Genomic DNA, 17,051 nt, shown 5'->3' with positions numbered 1-17,051 from the left:
GTAGCTCACAAACACGCTTACCATATATCTCTTCTCTCATTAGGTTCTGAAACCAGCAGTGAAGTAGGCTGGGCAGCATTTACCATTTTACAGAAGATGAAACTGAGGCTCAGGGATGGGAGACTGACTGGCCCCTCTCTCTGAAAGTTGGGCGAACAGAGACAGCGTGCAGGGTGCTGGGTCTCAGCCCAGGAGCCATGGGGAGTGGCCTCAGTCTCAGCACTTGCCTAGGGGCCCCCATAGAAGGACACGGGACTTAGGGCTGGTCCTAAGCCACCCATGTGATTCTAAGCCAAGGTGCTCTCTGCTCCAGAGGCTTTGCTGGAAGGTGGGGCACAGGGAGTGGTTACCTTGATAGGAAGGCGTGATGCTGGGTGATGGCCTCACAGTCATAGGTAGAAGAATCACTCTGTTTCCGTGGCAACGGCCTCTTGGGCTCCTCATCCTCCAACACAGTGGACACATCGATGTTGCTCTTGCTGAGCCGCTTGCTGCCGGCCAGACTGCATTCCTCCTCCCCCACAACCGGGCTGTCCTTTGGGACCGAGGAGAACACGGGCGGCACTGCAGTCACTGCAGACTCCGGGGCCCCGCCTCCTCCCCCAGGCACAAGTGACCCCTTTCTTCTAGACGTGAGAGACAACACCTCTTCCAAAAGAAGCATGACAGCCACAACACGGTCACGGTGCGAGGTTAGTCACAGGGCTGTCTCCTGAATCCCCAGAGATCAGCAAATTAGTGGGGCCCGGGCAGCTGTCTGGGGACCCAACCCCAAATCACCCCCCTCTGGGCCTCGCTTTCCTCACCTGTGGTAGTAATCTCTTGCTACTCTTGTAAGACTGTGATACAGCACTTTGTAACCTGGACTTCACGGTGCCAGTGTTAACACTAACCACCCTCCGAGAGGCCCCTGCTCCCCAGGACGGACCCCTCCCCCATTCCCACCCTCCTCTGGCCGCACCTGAGTGCTGCTGGTGCTCCCCTTCCGGCTGCTGCTGCCTGGGCTGTCGCCTGAGGGCCCCGCACTGTAGCAGATGGCATCAAAGGCCAGGAGGCCCCCCACACAGTCCCCGATGAGACACACCTGGAGAAGGCACAGCTGGGACTACGGGCCTGGCCTCCGCTGACCCCTCACCCCCACACCCATCCAGAGCACAGGTCACCTGGAGAACAAGGAACCTGTCCGGGGGAGGCCTGAGAGAGCCCCCGCAGTGGGCAGGGGGCTTATTCTGGGGCCAGGGTCAGCCTGAGGACCGGAGCCAGGCTGGTGTCAGGGGTCAGACTAGGGCTGGGGTCAGACTGAGGCCAAGGTCAACCCGAGGACAGGAGCCAGGCCGGAGTCAGGGGTCAGATGGGGGCTAGGGATCAGTATGGGCTGAAGATCAGAATGGAGATGCTGACCTCCACTTTCCTGTCTGTAAGACGAGGACAAACCCATAGGTCCCCAAAGCCTCCTTGAGCCTCCAGAACTACGGATCCTGAACAGCCTGCTCTAGATCCTTCGGGCAGATCCACGCCCCTCTCCAGGTGGGGCAAAGATGAGATGGAGGGAGCAGGCTGTCTTACCTGCCCACTGAAGCCAATGCCATCAGGAGACTTGAGGAACTCCGCGTAGGCCTGGTTGGCTCGCTCAATGACAGTGACAACTGCATCCTGGTACTGTGGGGAGGAGATGGCCAACAGGGGCAGTGCAGCCAGAGGGACGTGGTCCTGGCTGTTGCTGAGACAGCCCTCATCGTGGCTGTAGGGGTTCAGGCTGCAGACAGGGAATCAAGGTGAGCCCCACTGGGGTCAGCACGGTAGTGGGTTTGGGGCTTTGGACTGGGCAGAAGGGAGCGCGTACTGGCCGGGAGCTGGGCCGTCCACTCCAGACCCTTCCTGAGGACCCAGTCAGGAAACAAAGCACAGGCATGGGGCAGGAGCAGGGGGTGAGTCAAGCCAGTACTGACTCCCTTATGTCCACCTCCTACCAGCCCGCAATGCAGGCTCTGGAGTCCCTTGTGACAGCATATCTCTCCTGCCCTGTTCTGCGTGGCACCGAAGAACACCCTGACCGTGGGAGAAGCCATTGGTGTGGATCGGGGAGGGGCCATGGAGTCCCAATGGGCTTCCTAGAGGAGGCGGGGCTTGAACTAGGCCTCAAGGAGGGCCTTGGGGAAAGTGGAAAGGAGGGAGAGGGTGCCAGGCATGTCGCAGTCTGGGGTGGGCATGTAACTGTACACTTGGAACTGTGTCCATCTTTCTGGGACAAGGACCTGGAGCCCTCAGGGGACTTGCAGGAAGACCTGTGACTCGGGAAAGGACAAGGAGAGCCTGCCCTATCGCATTCCCACTGCTGGTGGATTGTCCAGCCCCTGCACGTGCCCCCACCCTCACTTCCCTGCCTCCCCACTGGTGACTCCGACCCACCAGGGCCCGGCTCCCAGCTGCCTGCCCCTTTCCCCACCTTACCTGTCCTGCCTCTGTCCCCTAGGGCATCAGACCCTGCCGGCCAGGGAGGACCACAGGGGGACAGACTGCCCAACCTCTACCCAGAGCCTGCCCTTTCCCCACAGCCTAAGTTCAGGTGACAGAGACCTCGTGGTGTGCAAGGCCGGCCTAACAGCCATTCCTCATCTCCAAAGAACACAAATTAGAGGAAACAGGCCTCGATTGCCGCCAAGAGGTTTTAATTAGCTGAGAAAGAGCTCCCTCCCAGCAGTGATTAGGGCTGATGGATGGCCTGGCAAGGCTCTGCCTGGGGGAGACGTATGCGCCTTCCCGCTATCCCCTCGCTGTTCCCCTTCAGTGGTCAGGCCATCCATCTTCCTAGAGATCAGGCCTGGACTGGGTGACCCAGCTCGGGGCGGGTCAGATGTCCCAGGGGCGAGGGGTTAGGGGGATCCTGAGATAGATTATGAATGAGCCCAATTGACTCCGGCTGCTGGAATGTGAAGGGACTGGAGCCACACCAGCTCGGCTCCCCAGACCCTGCTGCAGGGCAGACACACAGAGCAGACCAATCTGTTAAGAAGCAGATTCCAGGGCCCTGCCGGCCCTGCCCAGTTCAGATGAGATCAGGCGTTCGGGGTGGTTTGGCCGTGCACTGCCCCACCCACTGCAGACACCCCAGTAGTGAGGCCTGCAGCCCTGTGGTTTAACAAGAATCCCATTGGCATTCAGGCCCTCAGCCAGGCTGGGGACCTACTGACCTAACCTCCTTCCTTGCTTCCAACTCCGATTGAGATCTGTCCTGCCCGTGGCCTGGGTCACAGACAAACCACAGGCAGGTCTGTGCTCCGTGGGCAGAGGCAAACCCTCCTTTCGGAGACCAGAAAAGGAAGTGAGGCCCGGTGGGCCCGCCACTTGGGCTCTCCCACCCAGCAGGAAGCTGAGGGTGGGCCTCCTGCACCTGCCCCCCAGCAGTGCTGAGCCCTGTTCAGGGCCACACATGGGACGCCCCGTCCACCCTGCCCCAAGCACCGCCTGAATAAGGGCTCCTCTCTTCGAAGCCTCAAGATTCTGGCAACATTGACATGAAAGAGAGTGAGGGGCAGGACAGAGGTGGCTCTGGCCTCCCTTTCCTCCCTAACTGCAGAAAGTTCCCAGCTTCCAGTCCCCCGGGGGCTGCCGCAGGCTCCCCGAGACACACCCTCTGCAGGGGCTCAGGCCTCCTTTGCCCATGTTACCTGTGAGCAGCTAGGGCACCCCCCTCTGGCTCCTGGCTACTTTAAGAGGTCAGGGACCTGGGGAGCACAGAGCCCACTGATCCTGGAGCAGTGGGTGGGGTCTCCCACGGGCCCCCAGGTAGCGGTGGGGCCCCTGGTCTCCCTCTTAACCCCCACAGGGACCAGGGCAGGTTCGGATGGAGAACCCGGACATGGGAAGCAGGCTGCCTCACCCCTGCTGTCCGGGTTCTCCACTGGGAGTCGGGAACGCCTCCCTCCCCGGCCCCGGCCCTCCGTGGAGAGAGCACCTTCTCCCCTGCGAGGATGATGAGGTGTCACAGAGAACCCCCACCAGGTGCTTTCTCTGCGCCCCACGCTGCGCCCGGTGCTTCCCAGAGGCTAGCACCCAGAATCCTAAAAAACAAAACCCTCTAGGAGGTGGTTATCCTCCTGAGCACCTGAGGACCCCCACTCCACGGGCGAGGAAACGGACAGGGAGAGGCTGCATCGCTCCCCCAGGTTGCATGGCTGGAACTCGGTCCATGCTGACCACACACTTGACCTCATTCTGCTACTCTCACGGCACACACCAAGTCACTGCTCCAGGAAGCCTCCTGGCCCTCTTCCCGCGTGTCCTCAGCACCCTGTGCCACCTCCATGGGAGCACACTTGCCCACTGGACCATAATCATGTGGCCTGGGAGTGAGGCTGCCTGGGCGTGACCCCTGGCGCCAGTCGCTGGGTAACCCTGGAGAAAACCGCACTGCTTCACCTCTCAGGGCCTCAGCTGCCTCACCTGGGCGGGGGAGACCGGGGCCTCTGAGCACTGGAAGTGGCTCTGAGCTGCAACGGGGGTTGGGCACCACCTGGTCCCAGGCCGGGGAGCACTCAGGGCACAGTGCTGATGACGTCTTGCTGAGCACTTCCCAGCGGTGACACTCACGGTCAGAGAGGCCGGGCAGGTACCCCCTACCCACCAGGTACCCACATGGCAGGGACAGTCCCTCCGCCTCGTCCCCCGACCGCCAGTGCCATCCAGGCCCAGCAAGCAGAAAGGGACTCACTTGGAGACCAGCGCGAAAGCCTCAGAGCAGATGGCAGGACAAGGGACAAACTTGATAAGGATGTGGCCCAGGGCCGCAGGGAAGTGGGCACGTGTGACCTTCTCCAGCACGGAGCTGAAGGTGCGGATGTCGGCAGCCTTACAGGACGGGTCCCCTGAGCCTGTGTCCAGGATGTTCCCTCCGTGCAGCACCAGCAGCAGGACGTGTGTCTTGCAGGAGCGCTGTGGGCCGACTTCCTGGAAGGGAAGCCAGCAGGGACAGAGACCCAGGCAGCAAAGAGATAGGGTGGGGGAGGAGCAGCACAATGAATCACACATGCACGCTCGCGCGCACACACACACACACACACATGCTGTGGCCAGAGAAGCAGGCACCAGGCCCGGACTGTCTCAGCTCCAAGTTGGGGACCTCTTCAGCCCCCATGGGCTGGGACCACCTGTGCATTTGGAGTGGGGACACAGACTGCCAGGAGGGAAGCCCCTCAGTGTCCCAGCAGGAGGGGTCCCAAGAGGCCCTTCTTGTTCCTATGGGAGCCAGAAGCCCAGAGCAGGACTGGATGCTGCCCAGGGTCCCATGGCAAGTCAAAGGAGCTGGATGGAAACTAGACAAGCTGCCCACCTCGGGCTCTTCCTAAAACCCTGAGCGCAGCAGGGACCCAGACGACCCCAGAAAGCCAGCCCACCTCATTGTCCTCGTGGATCTCAATGCTGCCCTGGGCCGGGAACTTCTGTCTTCTCAAGGAAACTCGGTACAGCTCTCCTGTGGTGGGAACAGAGGGGAACTCAGCTGGCGAGAAGCATGGGCCCGCAAAATGACAGCCTCCAGAGCTACGGAGGCACCCAGCCGGGCCCTCGCCTCCAGACTCAACACAACGTGAAACCCTTTCTCCGCCTAAAAAAAGAAGACGTGCAGGATGAGGCCATCAGGGATGCTGTCCTGGTGGCCAGCAGGCGCATCCTAGAAAGGACCAGTCCTGCTTTCCTTCAACAGCAGCCACAGTACAAGGGTTGTCAAACGGCTTCCACCTCCAGTAATGGGAGAAATTTAAACCAAGCATCCAATAACTACAGTTGCCAGATTAAAAAAAAATTTCACTCAATATGTTTGCAAGATATCAGAGATAGCAAGGCTCTGAATTACAGGCACTCCATCCAGGGGAAGGTGGGCCCTCAGAGGTACGGCTGGCAATTGGACCACACTCCTCATCACTCATCGCCCTCGAGCCCTGGGGCGAGGCCAGCCGGCCACCAGAAATGCTCTTCTTGCTTCTCCCAGTTGCCTGGGCTCACCGCCTCCACCTCCAGGAAGTGCTTCTTGGCATCCAACCCTCCCTGAGCTCACATTCTTTCAATACAGACACTACAATCACGGACCAGATCTGGCCCACTGCCTGTTTCTGTAAATAAAGTTTTATTGGAACACAGCCATGCCCATTCATTTACGCATTAGCTGTGGCTGCTTATGCATCACAGAGACTTTTTATAGCCCACAAAGCCTAAAATATTTACTATCTGGCCCTTTAAAGAAAAGCTTATTGACCCCAATCTAATACCCAGTCCATCATTGAAGATGATGAGTCTTCTCCCACCACAGAAGACCTATGGCCAGAGGCTCCCTCTCTGGGACCTGGCAGCCCCAGCAGCAGCCGGGACCTAGGTCAGGCAACAGCTCAGGACTTGAACTCGGACCAGGTGATGCAAGGCTGCCTTGGACTCTCGGGTGGAGAGAGAGACCCCAAAGACAGCCAACGGCCCCTCACTGCCTACCCAATGATTCTGCCACCATGAGAAAGTGAGGAACCCTTCCTTCAGTCGAGCTGACCTTGCCTCCTCTCCTCTTTGCCCATAAGAAGGGAACCACTTTCTCTGTGTGGCTAAACCTCACAGCTACACTATAAGACACTTGTTTGCCCGCAGTGACAGGGAACTCATCTCTTAAAGCAGCCAGTTCCAGGCGAGGACGGCCCTTTCCTTCTTCTCACTTCACACCCAAACCCTGCCAGGCGCCCTCCGCACCCTGCTAGGAAGCCCACTGGGAGAGGGTTCTCCCAACGGGCTTTGCAGGCAACCCTGCAGTAGGTGTGAGTGGGAGCCCTGGCCAACGGGTGCCTGAGTCTACAGCCCTCGGCCCCTGCTGACCCCAGGGGAGGGTGCCTCTGCAAGGAATTCCAAATGAGCAGCTTTCCTCAGCAGGGGAGCGCATCTCTGAAACCGTCTGTCCTCACAGACACAACCCTGGTCTAAGGGTAACTGCTTTATGAACTCACAGCTGCTTCCCACGCAGACAGGAAATCATTTCCTGAGTGATGGAGGACTCTGGCTTGGAGGAGGAAGAGGGAAACTTGTTCTGAGGCCTGGCTCTGCCCAGCACTGTCCAATACTCCTTCCAGCAGCCCAGGCTTTCTGCTTTGCTTCCGACACCCTGCGGCCTTGCCCTGGACATGGCTAGAAGTAGGCCTGGGGCGTGCACTCAGGGCAGGATCCGCAGAAACAACAGCAGATGGCTCCATTTCACTGAGTGCACGTGTCCCAGGCACTATGTGCTGCACAGGTGTCATCTCATCTGGTCCCCACAAGTAGCCTCTGGGTTTTGGTCCTCTTGTTATTAGCCCCATTTTACAAATGAGAGAGCTGAGGCCTAAGTCACTGGGCCCAGGCAACACAGATGGGAAGACTGGTGAGCTGCCACGTGGACCAGGTAAGAGTGCCCCACACTCAACAGAAAACAATGCTTGACAACGTGCTCCCTCATCTACCCGACCTCCACAGCTTCCCAGGGAGCTGGACACAAAAATCCACATTCTGCAGAAGAAACAGGAGGACAGATTGATAAGGGACATCCAAGAGACCGAAGTCCGGGTCTGCCATGGAGACCAGGTGGCAAGCAGGAAAGCGAGCGTCCCGGGGGGGAAGCCGAACAGGGCTTTGCGTGTGCTGCTGCTGGGCTGGTGGACCAGGAGAACCCGGAGCTGGCAAATCCGTGTGTCCGTGGACCTGGAGCCAGGGTGGCCCCTGACTCCTGGGGTCTGGAGGGACCCAGTGAGAACCAGGGACTTTGGAGCCCGAATGCCTGAGTTCAAATCGTGGCTCTTACCAGCTGTGTGACCTACAGCTCTGTTTCCCCATCTGGAATATGGGGATAACTACAGCAGCCACCTCTTGGAATGGTGAGGAGAATAAATGAGTTCATATATAGGGAGGGCTTACAGTGGGAATTGGAACACAGTAAATACTATATAGGCATTATCCCCACCCTCCTCCACCTCCTCCTCCTCTTCATCATCATCCAGGGTGCGTTGAGGGCCACAGGGCCACAGATGATAATATTTGGCCCGAGGCTGACAGGGACATTGCCGCTTCCACACTTTCCAGCCCTGTCCCCAAGTCCTCTCTCAGCCCTGGCAGGCTCCCCAGCCTCGCTGGGCTGGGTGCCTAGTTGCACCAGGGAGCCTGCTCACAGCGTGATTACAGGATTAAATACTGTGATTGCCACAAATTACCATAGCAAGGCTATAAATAAGTCACAGGGAAGACATGTGGGTCCTGCCATCTCCCGGGCACCAAGCCCTCCGTTAGGTGGAGGCCTCGTCCTGCACCCTCTCTGATTACACAGACCAAGGAGCCCCCACATCCTTAATCTGCCTGTGGCCAGTTTCCCAGGGGCCTGCAAGATGCTCTGGGCATCAAATCAGTGAATAAGGGCTGTATCCTGGCCATAAGTTACGCTGAAGCAGCTCCTGGCTCAGTGGGAATGGGAGACTGGCAGGGTGTCCTCAGCACCACTTACCCCTTCCCTAGCAGAGGGAAGGGTCTGGCCTCCTGTGCTGTTTGGGGTGGAGCCTTGCTTCCTTTCCGTGAACAAAAGCCAGAGACGCTTTGCTCTGGGAAAGGGAAGAGGGAGCCCTAGTCTGCCAGATCTAGATTCTGGCCCCTAGAGAGTTAACTGACAGGACCAAGTTGCCCCACTGAAAGCTACTCTCTGGTCTCGGCTGGACCCTCCATAGACAAGCGGAGAGGCAGCCCAGGGGCCCCTGCCGGCACCACGCCCACAAGGGCCCTGCTCTTCCAAGCACCAGACACCTTCACCCCAACGACTGAGGCCACGGCTCTGACTCGTCCACAAGACGTACCTCTTCCACTCCTCCGGGCCCTTACTCGTCCTGAGCCCTCTGCCTGCTGAGCCCTTCCTCCCCTCGCAGACCGGCAAATTCTCACCTGTCCTTCCAAACCCTGCTCAGCTGCCACCACCTCTGGAAAGCCTTCTCAGATCTACTTCAGCAGAGATGGTTACCCCACAGCATGCTGCAGGGGGCCTGGCTCACTGCTGGGAGGTGACGTCTATTTCCCCATCAGACTGTGGGCCTCTTGGGAGCAGGGTGTATCGGCTATTGGGGCTTTGCGCGGCATTGTGATGAAAACTCACTGCAAGTGAAGACCCAGGGCTCACAGACTGCGAGACAGCTCTCTGCGGCCAGTGCCCCAGGAGCAGGCAGTTCTGGGGAGTCTCACCCTTGGGAGGCACGTTTCTTAGAAGTCCCCGCGGAGACCGCATCAGGGAACCTCTGGGAATTCTGGGACGGCGTGGCCTGCACTTGGTGGCTCCACGTCTACAGGCCCCCACCGAGCCTCTGGCGACGAGATTGACCGGCAGGGGTCCTGGTTGGTGGGGGAGCCACATACCAGGCCCACTTCCTGTTCATTTCTGTCCGAATAACCCGATTCAGGTTGGCCCCCGTCACGCCCAGACACGGGATGGGGGAGTCCACAGCTGTTTTTGGGACGTTTTGTGACAAACTTTGAGGTAGGTCAGCTACCACAGCGCCTGCTTCCAGCGCCCCTGCCAGGCCCGGCACGGGCACGGGTGGCCCACCCGAGCACCACGGCTCCTCCTGGCAGCCGAAGAATGGAGGCTATTTTTGCTTAACCACCACCTTGGAAAGGCACAGATGGTGATCATCCCTCTTAATTGCTGATGTGCCACACTGCTCTGTAGACAAAAGCCAAGGTCATAACCCACGCACCCTCAGCGGAGTCACCCGGCGTGGTGGCCTCCATTCTGTCTTGCCAGCTGCTGCCGGGACCCAGGAGGGGTGGGTGCAGGGGTACCCCCTAGCTAAAACTGATCACTCAGTATCACACTCCACTCTATCAGCCCCTGCAGCGGCCCCCCATCTCTGTTTGTCCCCACCGGGGTCAACGGTTTAGAGCTGGGCCCAGCTTGAGGCCGTGGGGCATGCCCCGGGCAGTACCGACAGAAGTGTCCAATCCTCTGGGAGCAGACGGGAGCACGGGCCCTGGTGCAGACACACACCTCGTGCTTGAACCCAATGGCTTTGCTATGCTGCTCTGATGTGGGAAGTGAGAGACATACCTGGGAAGACCTGGAAAGATCTAGAGCCTCACTCAGCAGCAAGCAGGGGTCTCAGAGCCCCCACGTAAACCCACACAGAGAAGGGCACACACACTGGAGGAGGCGGGCCATGGGAGGAGTCACACGGTGGGAAACGATGACCCGAGGCAGAGGATGACCTTGGACAGCCTCTCCACACCCCCACAGAGTAAGGGGTTGGCCTACATTCCCTCTTCTGAATGGGACAATGGGAGATTCTCGGATCCAGGCAGGAGGAGACCGTGTCCTGCGTGAGTTCCAGCCTCCATGCCCAGCAGCACCACCTCTAGGGCCTGCACAGACCTGCAAGTCTCTTTGAGGGCTATGGACAAAGAAGGAGGATCCAGGAAACTGCAGGTGGCAAAAGGCACCTGGATTTCAAAGCAGTTGGTTCCAACCAGGGAGCTTGGCGTCAATGTCCATGCAAGTCCTGGTGCAAATTAACAAACACGGGTTTGGGGAGCCCTTGGCAAAGAAAGGAGCGAGCTCTGATAGCTTCACTCGCAACGTGTCTAGCCAGCCCTGCTTCAGTGCCCGTGGAGTAGGGTCACTGGCCTGGGAACTTGAGGGAGCACCGAGGGCTCAGGGCACCTGGGGAGGAGGGAGACGCCGGCAGAATGACAGACTAGGAGGGAACACACAGCCCTCGCAGCAGCTCGGGGGTGCGGGTTACTGATCGGGCGGCGCAAGGACGGGACGTGGACAGCATGGCCCGAAGCAGGGAAAGGACAGGCCCTCGTCTGACTGTTTTAAAACCTTTTCAAAACAGGGAAACCTTTGAGCCCATAAAATGTTCTTCCGGAGCCCAATCTGCAAGTCAGATGAAAGTGGACCGCCTCTGGCTGAAGCAGGTTGGGGGTGCAGAGCCCCAGTCTCCTGCTCCACGCCCCTCCCAGCTACCACAGAGCGCGACCACAAAGCCATCGCCTTGCTCATCACCCTTCTCCACGGTGGCCCAGCACCCCCCTGGTGAAAACCAGCAAGCTAGGTGGAGAGGTGGGGGCCTGGGCCTGTATATTCGAAGGAAACACACCAAATATTCACTGAGTGGTTTTCTCTAAATGATAGGACCATGGGGGATACTTTTTTAAAACTTTCTACTTGTCTCTAATTTCCAAATTTTCTCCAGGGAGCCCACATTCGTACACACGTTAAAACTTTTCATGAGCGTATCTATTGAATACACGATACAAACACACGTCACAGTGACGACAAGAACATGTTTAACAAGCATAGCCCCTAGTTGACTGCATGTGAACACTACAAGCAAGACATTATCCTGCCCTCTCAGAGCTGACAGGTTAATGAGGGAATGTGAAAAGGAAAAGAAAGGCTTCTGTGAGGAACAAATACACGGAAACACACTGAGTGACTTACAATCCTGGGTTTGAGCTAAAAAAAAATATCTCAACATTACTTGCCAATTCCTACTCTACTGATTATTGCCCAAATTTGTGTCAGGGCTGAAAACACCAAGATGACTCAGATATAGCACACCTCAAAGATCCCCAGGAGGTGCCTCAGGTCACATGATCAAGGGCAAGTCACATGACAAACACCTTGGTCACGTGACCAAAGGCTGCCGACAGCCTAAGCCAGGGCAATAGGGCTGCCAGAGGAACCTCTCAGCCTCTCTAAGGCTGCATGCACTAGAGACTTTTGTTCTGTATAAGGAGGGGACATTCCTGCTCTGCTCTGCACCTCAGGCCACTTCGAGGGAGTGTGTGAAGACCAGTAACGGGGCAGGAAGGTGTGGAAGGGGGCCCAGCCTGGAGGAGAGCAGGCTCCCGGGGCCATGGTAGCTGCCTGCAAATCCCTGCAGAGCTTTGCTTGGGTCACAGGAGCACAGAGCACAGCCAGGATAAATGGGTGTGGGGTGGTGTCTGGAAAGTCCCAAGTTTCGACACAACCTAGGAGATGTTTACAACAGCTCCGGGGGTGACCCACGCTGGCCTGGAGAAGGCAGGGAGTTCTCCTTCACCAGGTTATACAAGCAAGTTACGTAAGTTGCCACTCAGCAGGGAGAGTAAGGCAGGAATTTCCAACTGGGCTTGGGGATCTGGAGACTGAGGCCCCTCCTCTGGCTCCTTAACACTTTCAGTGTCAACATCCAGTCAGGTCAGCCTGGACTTACCTGGCTAAGAGGCCAAAAGCCCAGTGAGTCAATGAGCCCTCCACAGACACTGGCCCAGACTAAGGCCTGACCCTTGCCAGGGTTTGAGCCCCGGATCCTGCCTCTTGAAAACCTGCCAGCCACCTGCAGTGAGCATCAGGAGAGTTCCAGGGAGCAACTTCCCCTGGACGCCAGCTCAGATCAGGAATGGCACGGCCTTCCATCAGGTCCACTGAAGGGTCCAGAGATTGGATCCAGCTGCAGGAAAGACCCCTCCCACGCTGCACTGTGGTGCCACAGGGCTTGGCACCTCCTGGTCTGGTGACTCTTCTGTAGTAAAGGCAGCCCTCCCAAGACCTGTCTTGAGTTTTGAATCATCATCCAGTGTCTTCTGCAATCTTCACATTCATCCTGAGAGGCCAGAGTGCTCTCCCATTTTACGGACGAGAAAACTGAGGCGATTGATTTCTCTCTATATGTAGGTGAGGAAGAAGGACTTGAACCAGGTCACTAGTCCAGGGCTCTTTCATCCACCTGCAGCATTGCCCACAAAGATGGATATTAGACAAGGGTGTTCTCAGCACCCTTTCAAATGCTTCCACACCACCGCCTGCCCTGCAGAGTGGTAGGGAGCACAGAGGGACAGAGGCTGTTATCAGGAACAAGAACCTGCTTGGACCTTTTGGCCTGCCCACCAGGGGGCCCCTGTCAAGCCCACCCTGGCTCTGCTTGGAAGCTGGAATAAAAGCGAAGAAATACAATAATCCACTCCAACCCACACATTCCCTCTCACCCTAGTAACCCCCTCAAAACAAATGTGGGTTCCAGAGAAGGGCTGGAACGGCTCTTAAATATACAGGACGATGTACTCAACCTTGGAACCCCTAACTAGAGGAATGCTCACTGAAATTACTCTAAAACACCCTTTCTTCACTTCTCAGACTAGCGATGATCAAACCCACGCTACCCAGGGTGTGAGAAAACAACCCTCCTCATTCATTGCGGGTGAGCGTGAGAACCAGTCCAGCCTCTGGGGAGGGCAAGTTGACGATGCCATTCAAAATACCAAATGCCCTTGGCCCGGCAAGTCCAAGTCCACGTGCATAATGACATATGTTCAATGCTAACCATTGCCACACTGTATTGATAACGTAGACAAAGGCCAGAAAGCAAACCCCTGTGCTCCCCCACAGGGGAGCTCGATGCTGGAACACACTGCAGCGAGACTCGCCACGGATGCGAAGACACCACCTCTGAGTGCACTGAGATAGTAAGATAACCCCGATGTTTTTCATCTGAGGGAAGCAAGGGGAATGCGCCGTCTGCTCCCATCTGTGTGGGACATACATAAAAATATAGATAAATGAATATTTACGGAGATGTTCACGCACGCAGGGAATATTTCTGGAGTGGTCTATAAGAAACTCGTCACAACCTCTGCTCCCGGGGAGAGAGGCGAGGGGAGCTGGAGGACGGGAGGGGAGCGCACGCGCCTCACCCTTTGTTCCTTTCAGTGCTACACCATGCACCTGCGTACCTACCCGAAAGACAGATTAAAATTCAGAACTTTTTCAGTGCGCATGTAGGAGGGTGATTTTTTCCCTGAGGTATCAATTTCCGTTTTCTCCTGGCTCTGGATTCTTTGCCTCTGGGACGGTTTGGGGCAGAGCTCCCTGGTTTTTGTTTCCAAAAGCACCTTTATTCCCAGAAGAACGGATTTGAGGAAACAGGGATTCTCTCAAGCTGAAAAGAAATCCCTACTTCCAGTCTAGACTGAGAGGAAGGCAGAGACCAGTGCGGGGCACCCTCCCAACTTGGGGTGCCCTCGCAACTCCAGGAGGACGGACAACTCCAGGGGGCCTGGCCGCCCTCTGGCCCAAGAGCTGCAAACCAGGACAGAAGGGACCACCAGGCTGGGGCCCAGATGCTCGGCGCTCACAAGGGCACACCCCTGCACGAGCCTACACACTGACCCCCTGCAGGTACTGAGGACGAACCCGGGGCTCTGAGAAGCCCCTGGGATCCCAGGTGGGGAGTTTCACCTGCACAGCTGCATGGATAACCAGCAAGAAAATTATAAATTGAAGTCTAGAAAAATGAAGGAAAGGGTGAGTAGTGGATTGTGCAGGACAATCTCCATTTGCCTCTCCAGACCCTCCTACACCCCCCAGCCCAGTGAGGGCCTGAGGTAGAGACTCCCCTGCTTTGGGCTGGGCTTAGCCAGGGGGAGGCACCCCGAGGAGAACCTGGGAGAGTGAAGGCCACAGCTCTTTCTGCTGTGTTTTATTCCCAGAGTCTATCAAGGTGCTGGCATGGAAAAGATACTCATTAAACACTTTTCAAACAAATGGATAAATGAACAAATAATGTGTTTCCATTCTGCACCCCTGTGAGTGTCAGAAGCTGTACATGTCCCCAGCAGAGCACAGGCACTGCACGGGTGAACTCACATAGACACACGCGCACCTTCATGTGTATGCATGCACTGAGGCATTGACATACACGCCAATGCACGTGCACAATGCACAGGCACACACGCACATACACACTAGAACGAGCCGTGCCAAGCATAGACATACGCGCACACACGCAAGAAAAGTGCTCCCAAGGCGGACGTCTGCCATCCTGAGCTCATTAAAGCTGGCTAAATATAGCTCGTCTGCAGCTGTGCTCAGCAAGCTGCCCACACAGGCCGGGAAAAGACACCAGTTACCAGGCAGAGGAGCGGGGAGGCCAGCTGTGGGCAAGGGGCGCCACGCACCACCCCTGTGAGGGCAGCTAGGGAGGCGCAGGGCTGAGTGTGTGCAGGAAGGAAGCCTGTCCATGGCTGGACACTCACAGCCCCGGTCACTGACCGAAGGCAGTGGGACAAGGGGCCGAATCACAGCCCCACAATGGGGTAGATGATGCTGAGCACCTCCATCTTCTTTGTTTCCCTTGGGACAACCACATGTTTGCCTGATAGTTAATTTGGTCAAGAAGCAGAGCTCAGTCCAGGGCCTGGGGCTGGAGTCAGGACACAGCCTGGGACAAAATCAGGGCCTCACTGGTAGCAAGGGGAGCCATGGGTGGGGATGAAGATCCAGGCTCAGTCTGGAACTGTCGGGACTCAGTCTGCACCATTGTCAGGTCTTGGTCTGGGGACAAGAGAGAGTTCAGAGTCCCACCGAGCACCCCACTTTAGCAGCCTTGGCCATTGGGCCCACCCTTCCCACACTTGTGGCAGCTGCCTGCTGCCTCCACCCCCTGCCCCCAAGTCAGGCACTGGCCCTGGGAAAACCGTTTGGCAGGCACAAGAGTGGGCCCCCCATGTCGGGTCACATACTCCACACTGGCTGGTCTGGCCCAAAGTAAGTCCCCCTCTCCTGGAAGCCCCCCCATCAAGTGGGGGTGAGACGGGAGAAGCCTCTTCAGTTCTTACTTTCCTGTGCACATTCTGGACCCCAGGGTGTTTGGGGGTGGAGTGGAGCTGGGCACCTGCATGACACGGGGGACAAAGGGGCACCTCTCCAGGTACCTGGGTGGCCAAGGAAAGGAGAAACTGCAGGAAAATGGGAGCTCAGGCCAGCATGGGACCAAGGTCTGGAGATGGAGGAGTGAAGAGACCGGGTCTGCGCACCCTCCCCAGGAGGTTGCTCACTCCGAGTCTTCCTTTTCTCCTCCCTTCCCAGCTCCCAGGTCATTGTGGAAGTCAGAGGGACCTGCACACAGTAGGGCTGCTGTGACGGGAAGGGGAGAATGAGGCAGCCAAGCGTCTCAAGGGATCGTCACACTCCTCCCTGGAGCTGGGCCTGGGGGCCCAGGAAGGAGAGCTTCTGCACCTCTGAGCAGCAGCTCTGCCCTCAGCCCCCCGGGAGATGCGGCAGGAGTGAGCAGGGAAGGGAGGGCCCAGTTCCCCACCCAGGCAGCAGTGAATGGACCAGAGAGGGCGAAGGCCCACTGTGCTGGGTCCCAAGGAATCATCCTGGAAACCCAAGTCCTTCCTACAATGTGCTGCAAAGGGGGCCGCGTGGGTCCCCTCCATAGGGATGGATGGAATGCTCAAGCTTCCCAATTAGCTTACGAGAAAATGGTGCTTAGAGTCTCCATGCTTCTTCTAGAAGCCAGTGTGGACAGCAAGGGGGAGAGCCAGTGGCTTAGTGAACAGGTGGGTCCGATTCATTTTCTCCTGGAGAACAATCACGGCGGGGCAGCTGGAGACCACAAGGACAAATCTGACTCCTGTGAAGGTCTCTCCGACACTCCGGAGGAAGGACCGGAGTGGTAGAGACTGGAGGCAGGGAGGCCAGCATGCAACCTGTCTGGGAGACAGAAGATAGTGGCCTCCACTACAGGAGGGATGGGGGAATAGAGCGCGGTGGAAGCACTGAGATCTGTTGGAGGTACCACGGATGTTCTCAGGGGTTCGATCTGGCTCTGGAAGGTGACAGAGACGGAGAAGTCTAGTACGACCCCGCAGGTCTAGTTTGACTTTGTGGAAAATGGTACCACTTGCTTTGGATGGAGGGACAGGAGCAGGGTTCGAGAAGCAGGTGCTGAGTTCCTCCAATGCCTGCACGCAGCACTGAGGCAGCGCCCAGCACCGCAGCAGTGAGCTGGAAGTGCCCTGTAAATGTTTGCTGTGCTGTGGAGCAGCATCAGAGCTGGACAGAAAGACATGCAGACCAAGGAAAGCAGGAGACACAGAGGCAGCGCTAGAAAACCACAGCAGCTAGAAAGGACTCCAAGTACAAGCCAGACAGGGGTGGGCCATAGGCAGGGGCCGAGGCTGCACAGCAAAGCAGTGGGAGGGACCCAGGTCTCCGGACCTCCCCCACCTGGCCCTTTCTCTCCTTTGCC

At 57.4% G+C, this 17,051-nt stretch overlaps 1 protein-coding gene across 3 annotated transcripts in view; it reads right to left on the bottom strand.

Moving 5' to 3' along the window:
• The window catches only part of PITPNM3 (PITPNM family member 3), an 84,875-nt gene that overhangs the window by 21,750 nt on the left and 46,074 nt on the right, over positions 1–17,051 (bottom strand). For all 3 annotated transcript variants that reach the window (XM_037029608.1, XM_037029609.1, XM_037029610.1), the window contains 5 exons: positions 5,394–5,470; positions 4,712–4,947; positions 1,567–1,756; positions 962–1,084; positions 351–535 (listed from right to left, as the gene is read on the bottom strand). In XM_037029608.1, the coding sequence (XP_036885503.1) occupies positions 351–535; positions 962–1,084; positions 1,567–1,756; positions 4,712–4,947; positions 5,394–5,470 (811 nt within the window). The remainder of the gene's footprint in view (positions 1–350; positions 536–961; positions 1,085–1,566; positions 1,757–4,711; positions 4,948–5,393; positions 5,471–17,051) is intronic.

This window comes from Sturnira hondurensis, unplaced genomic scaffold, assembly GCF_014824575.4.
Source record: "Sturnira hondurensis isolate 20B ecotype Veracruz unplaced genomic scaffold, ASM1482457v3 Scaffold0020374, whole genome shotgun sequence".
Classification (NCBI taxonomy): Eukaryota; Metazoa; Chordata; class Mammalia; order Chiroptera; family Phyllostomidae; genus Sturnira; species Sturnira hondurensis.
The sequence above is the reverse complement of the archived record's forward strand: the minus strand, read 5'-3'. Positions and strand labels throughout refer to the sequence as shown.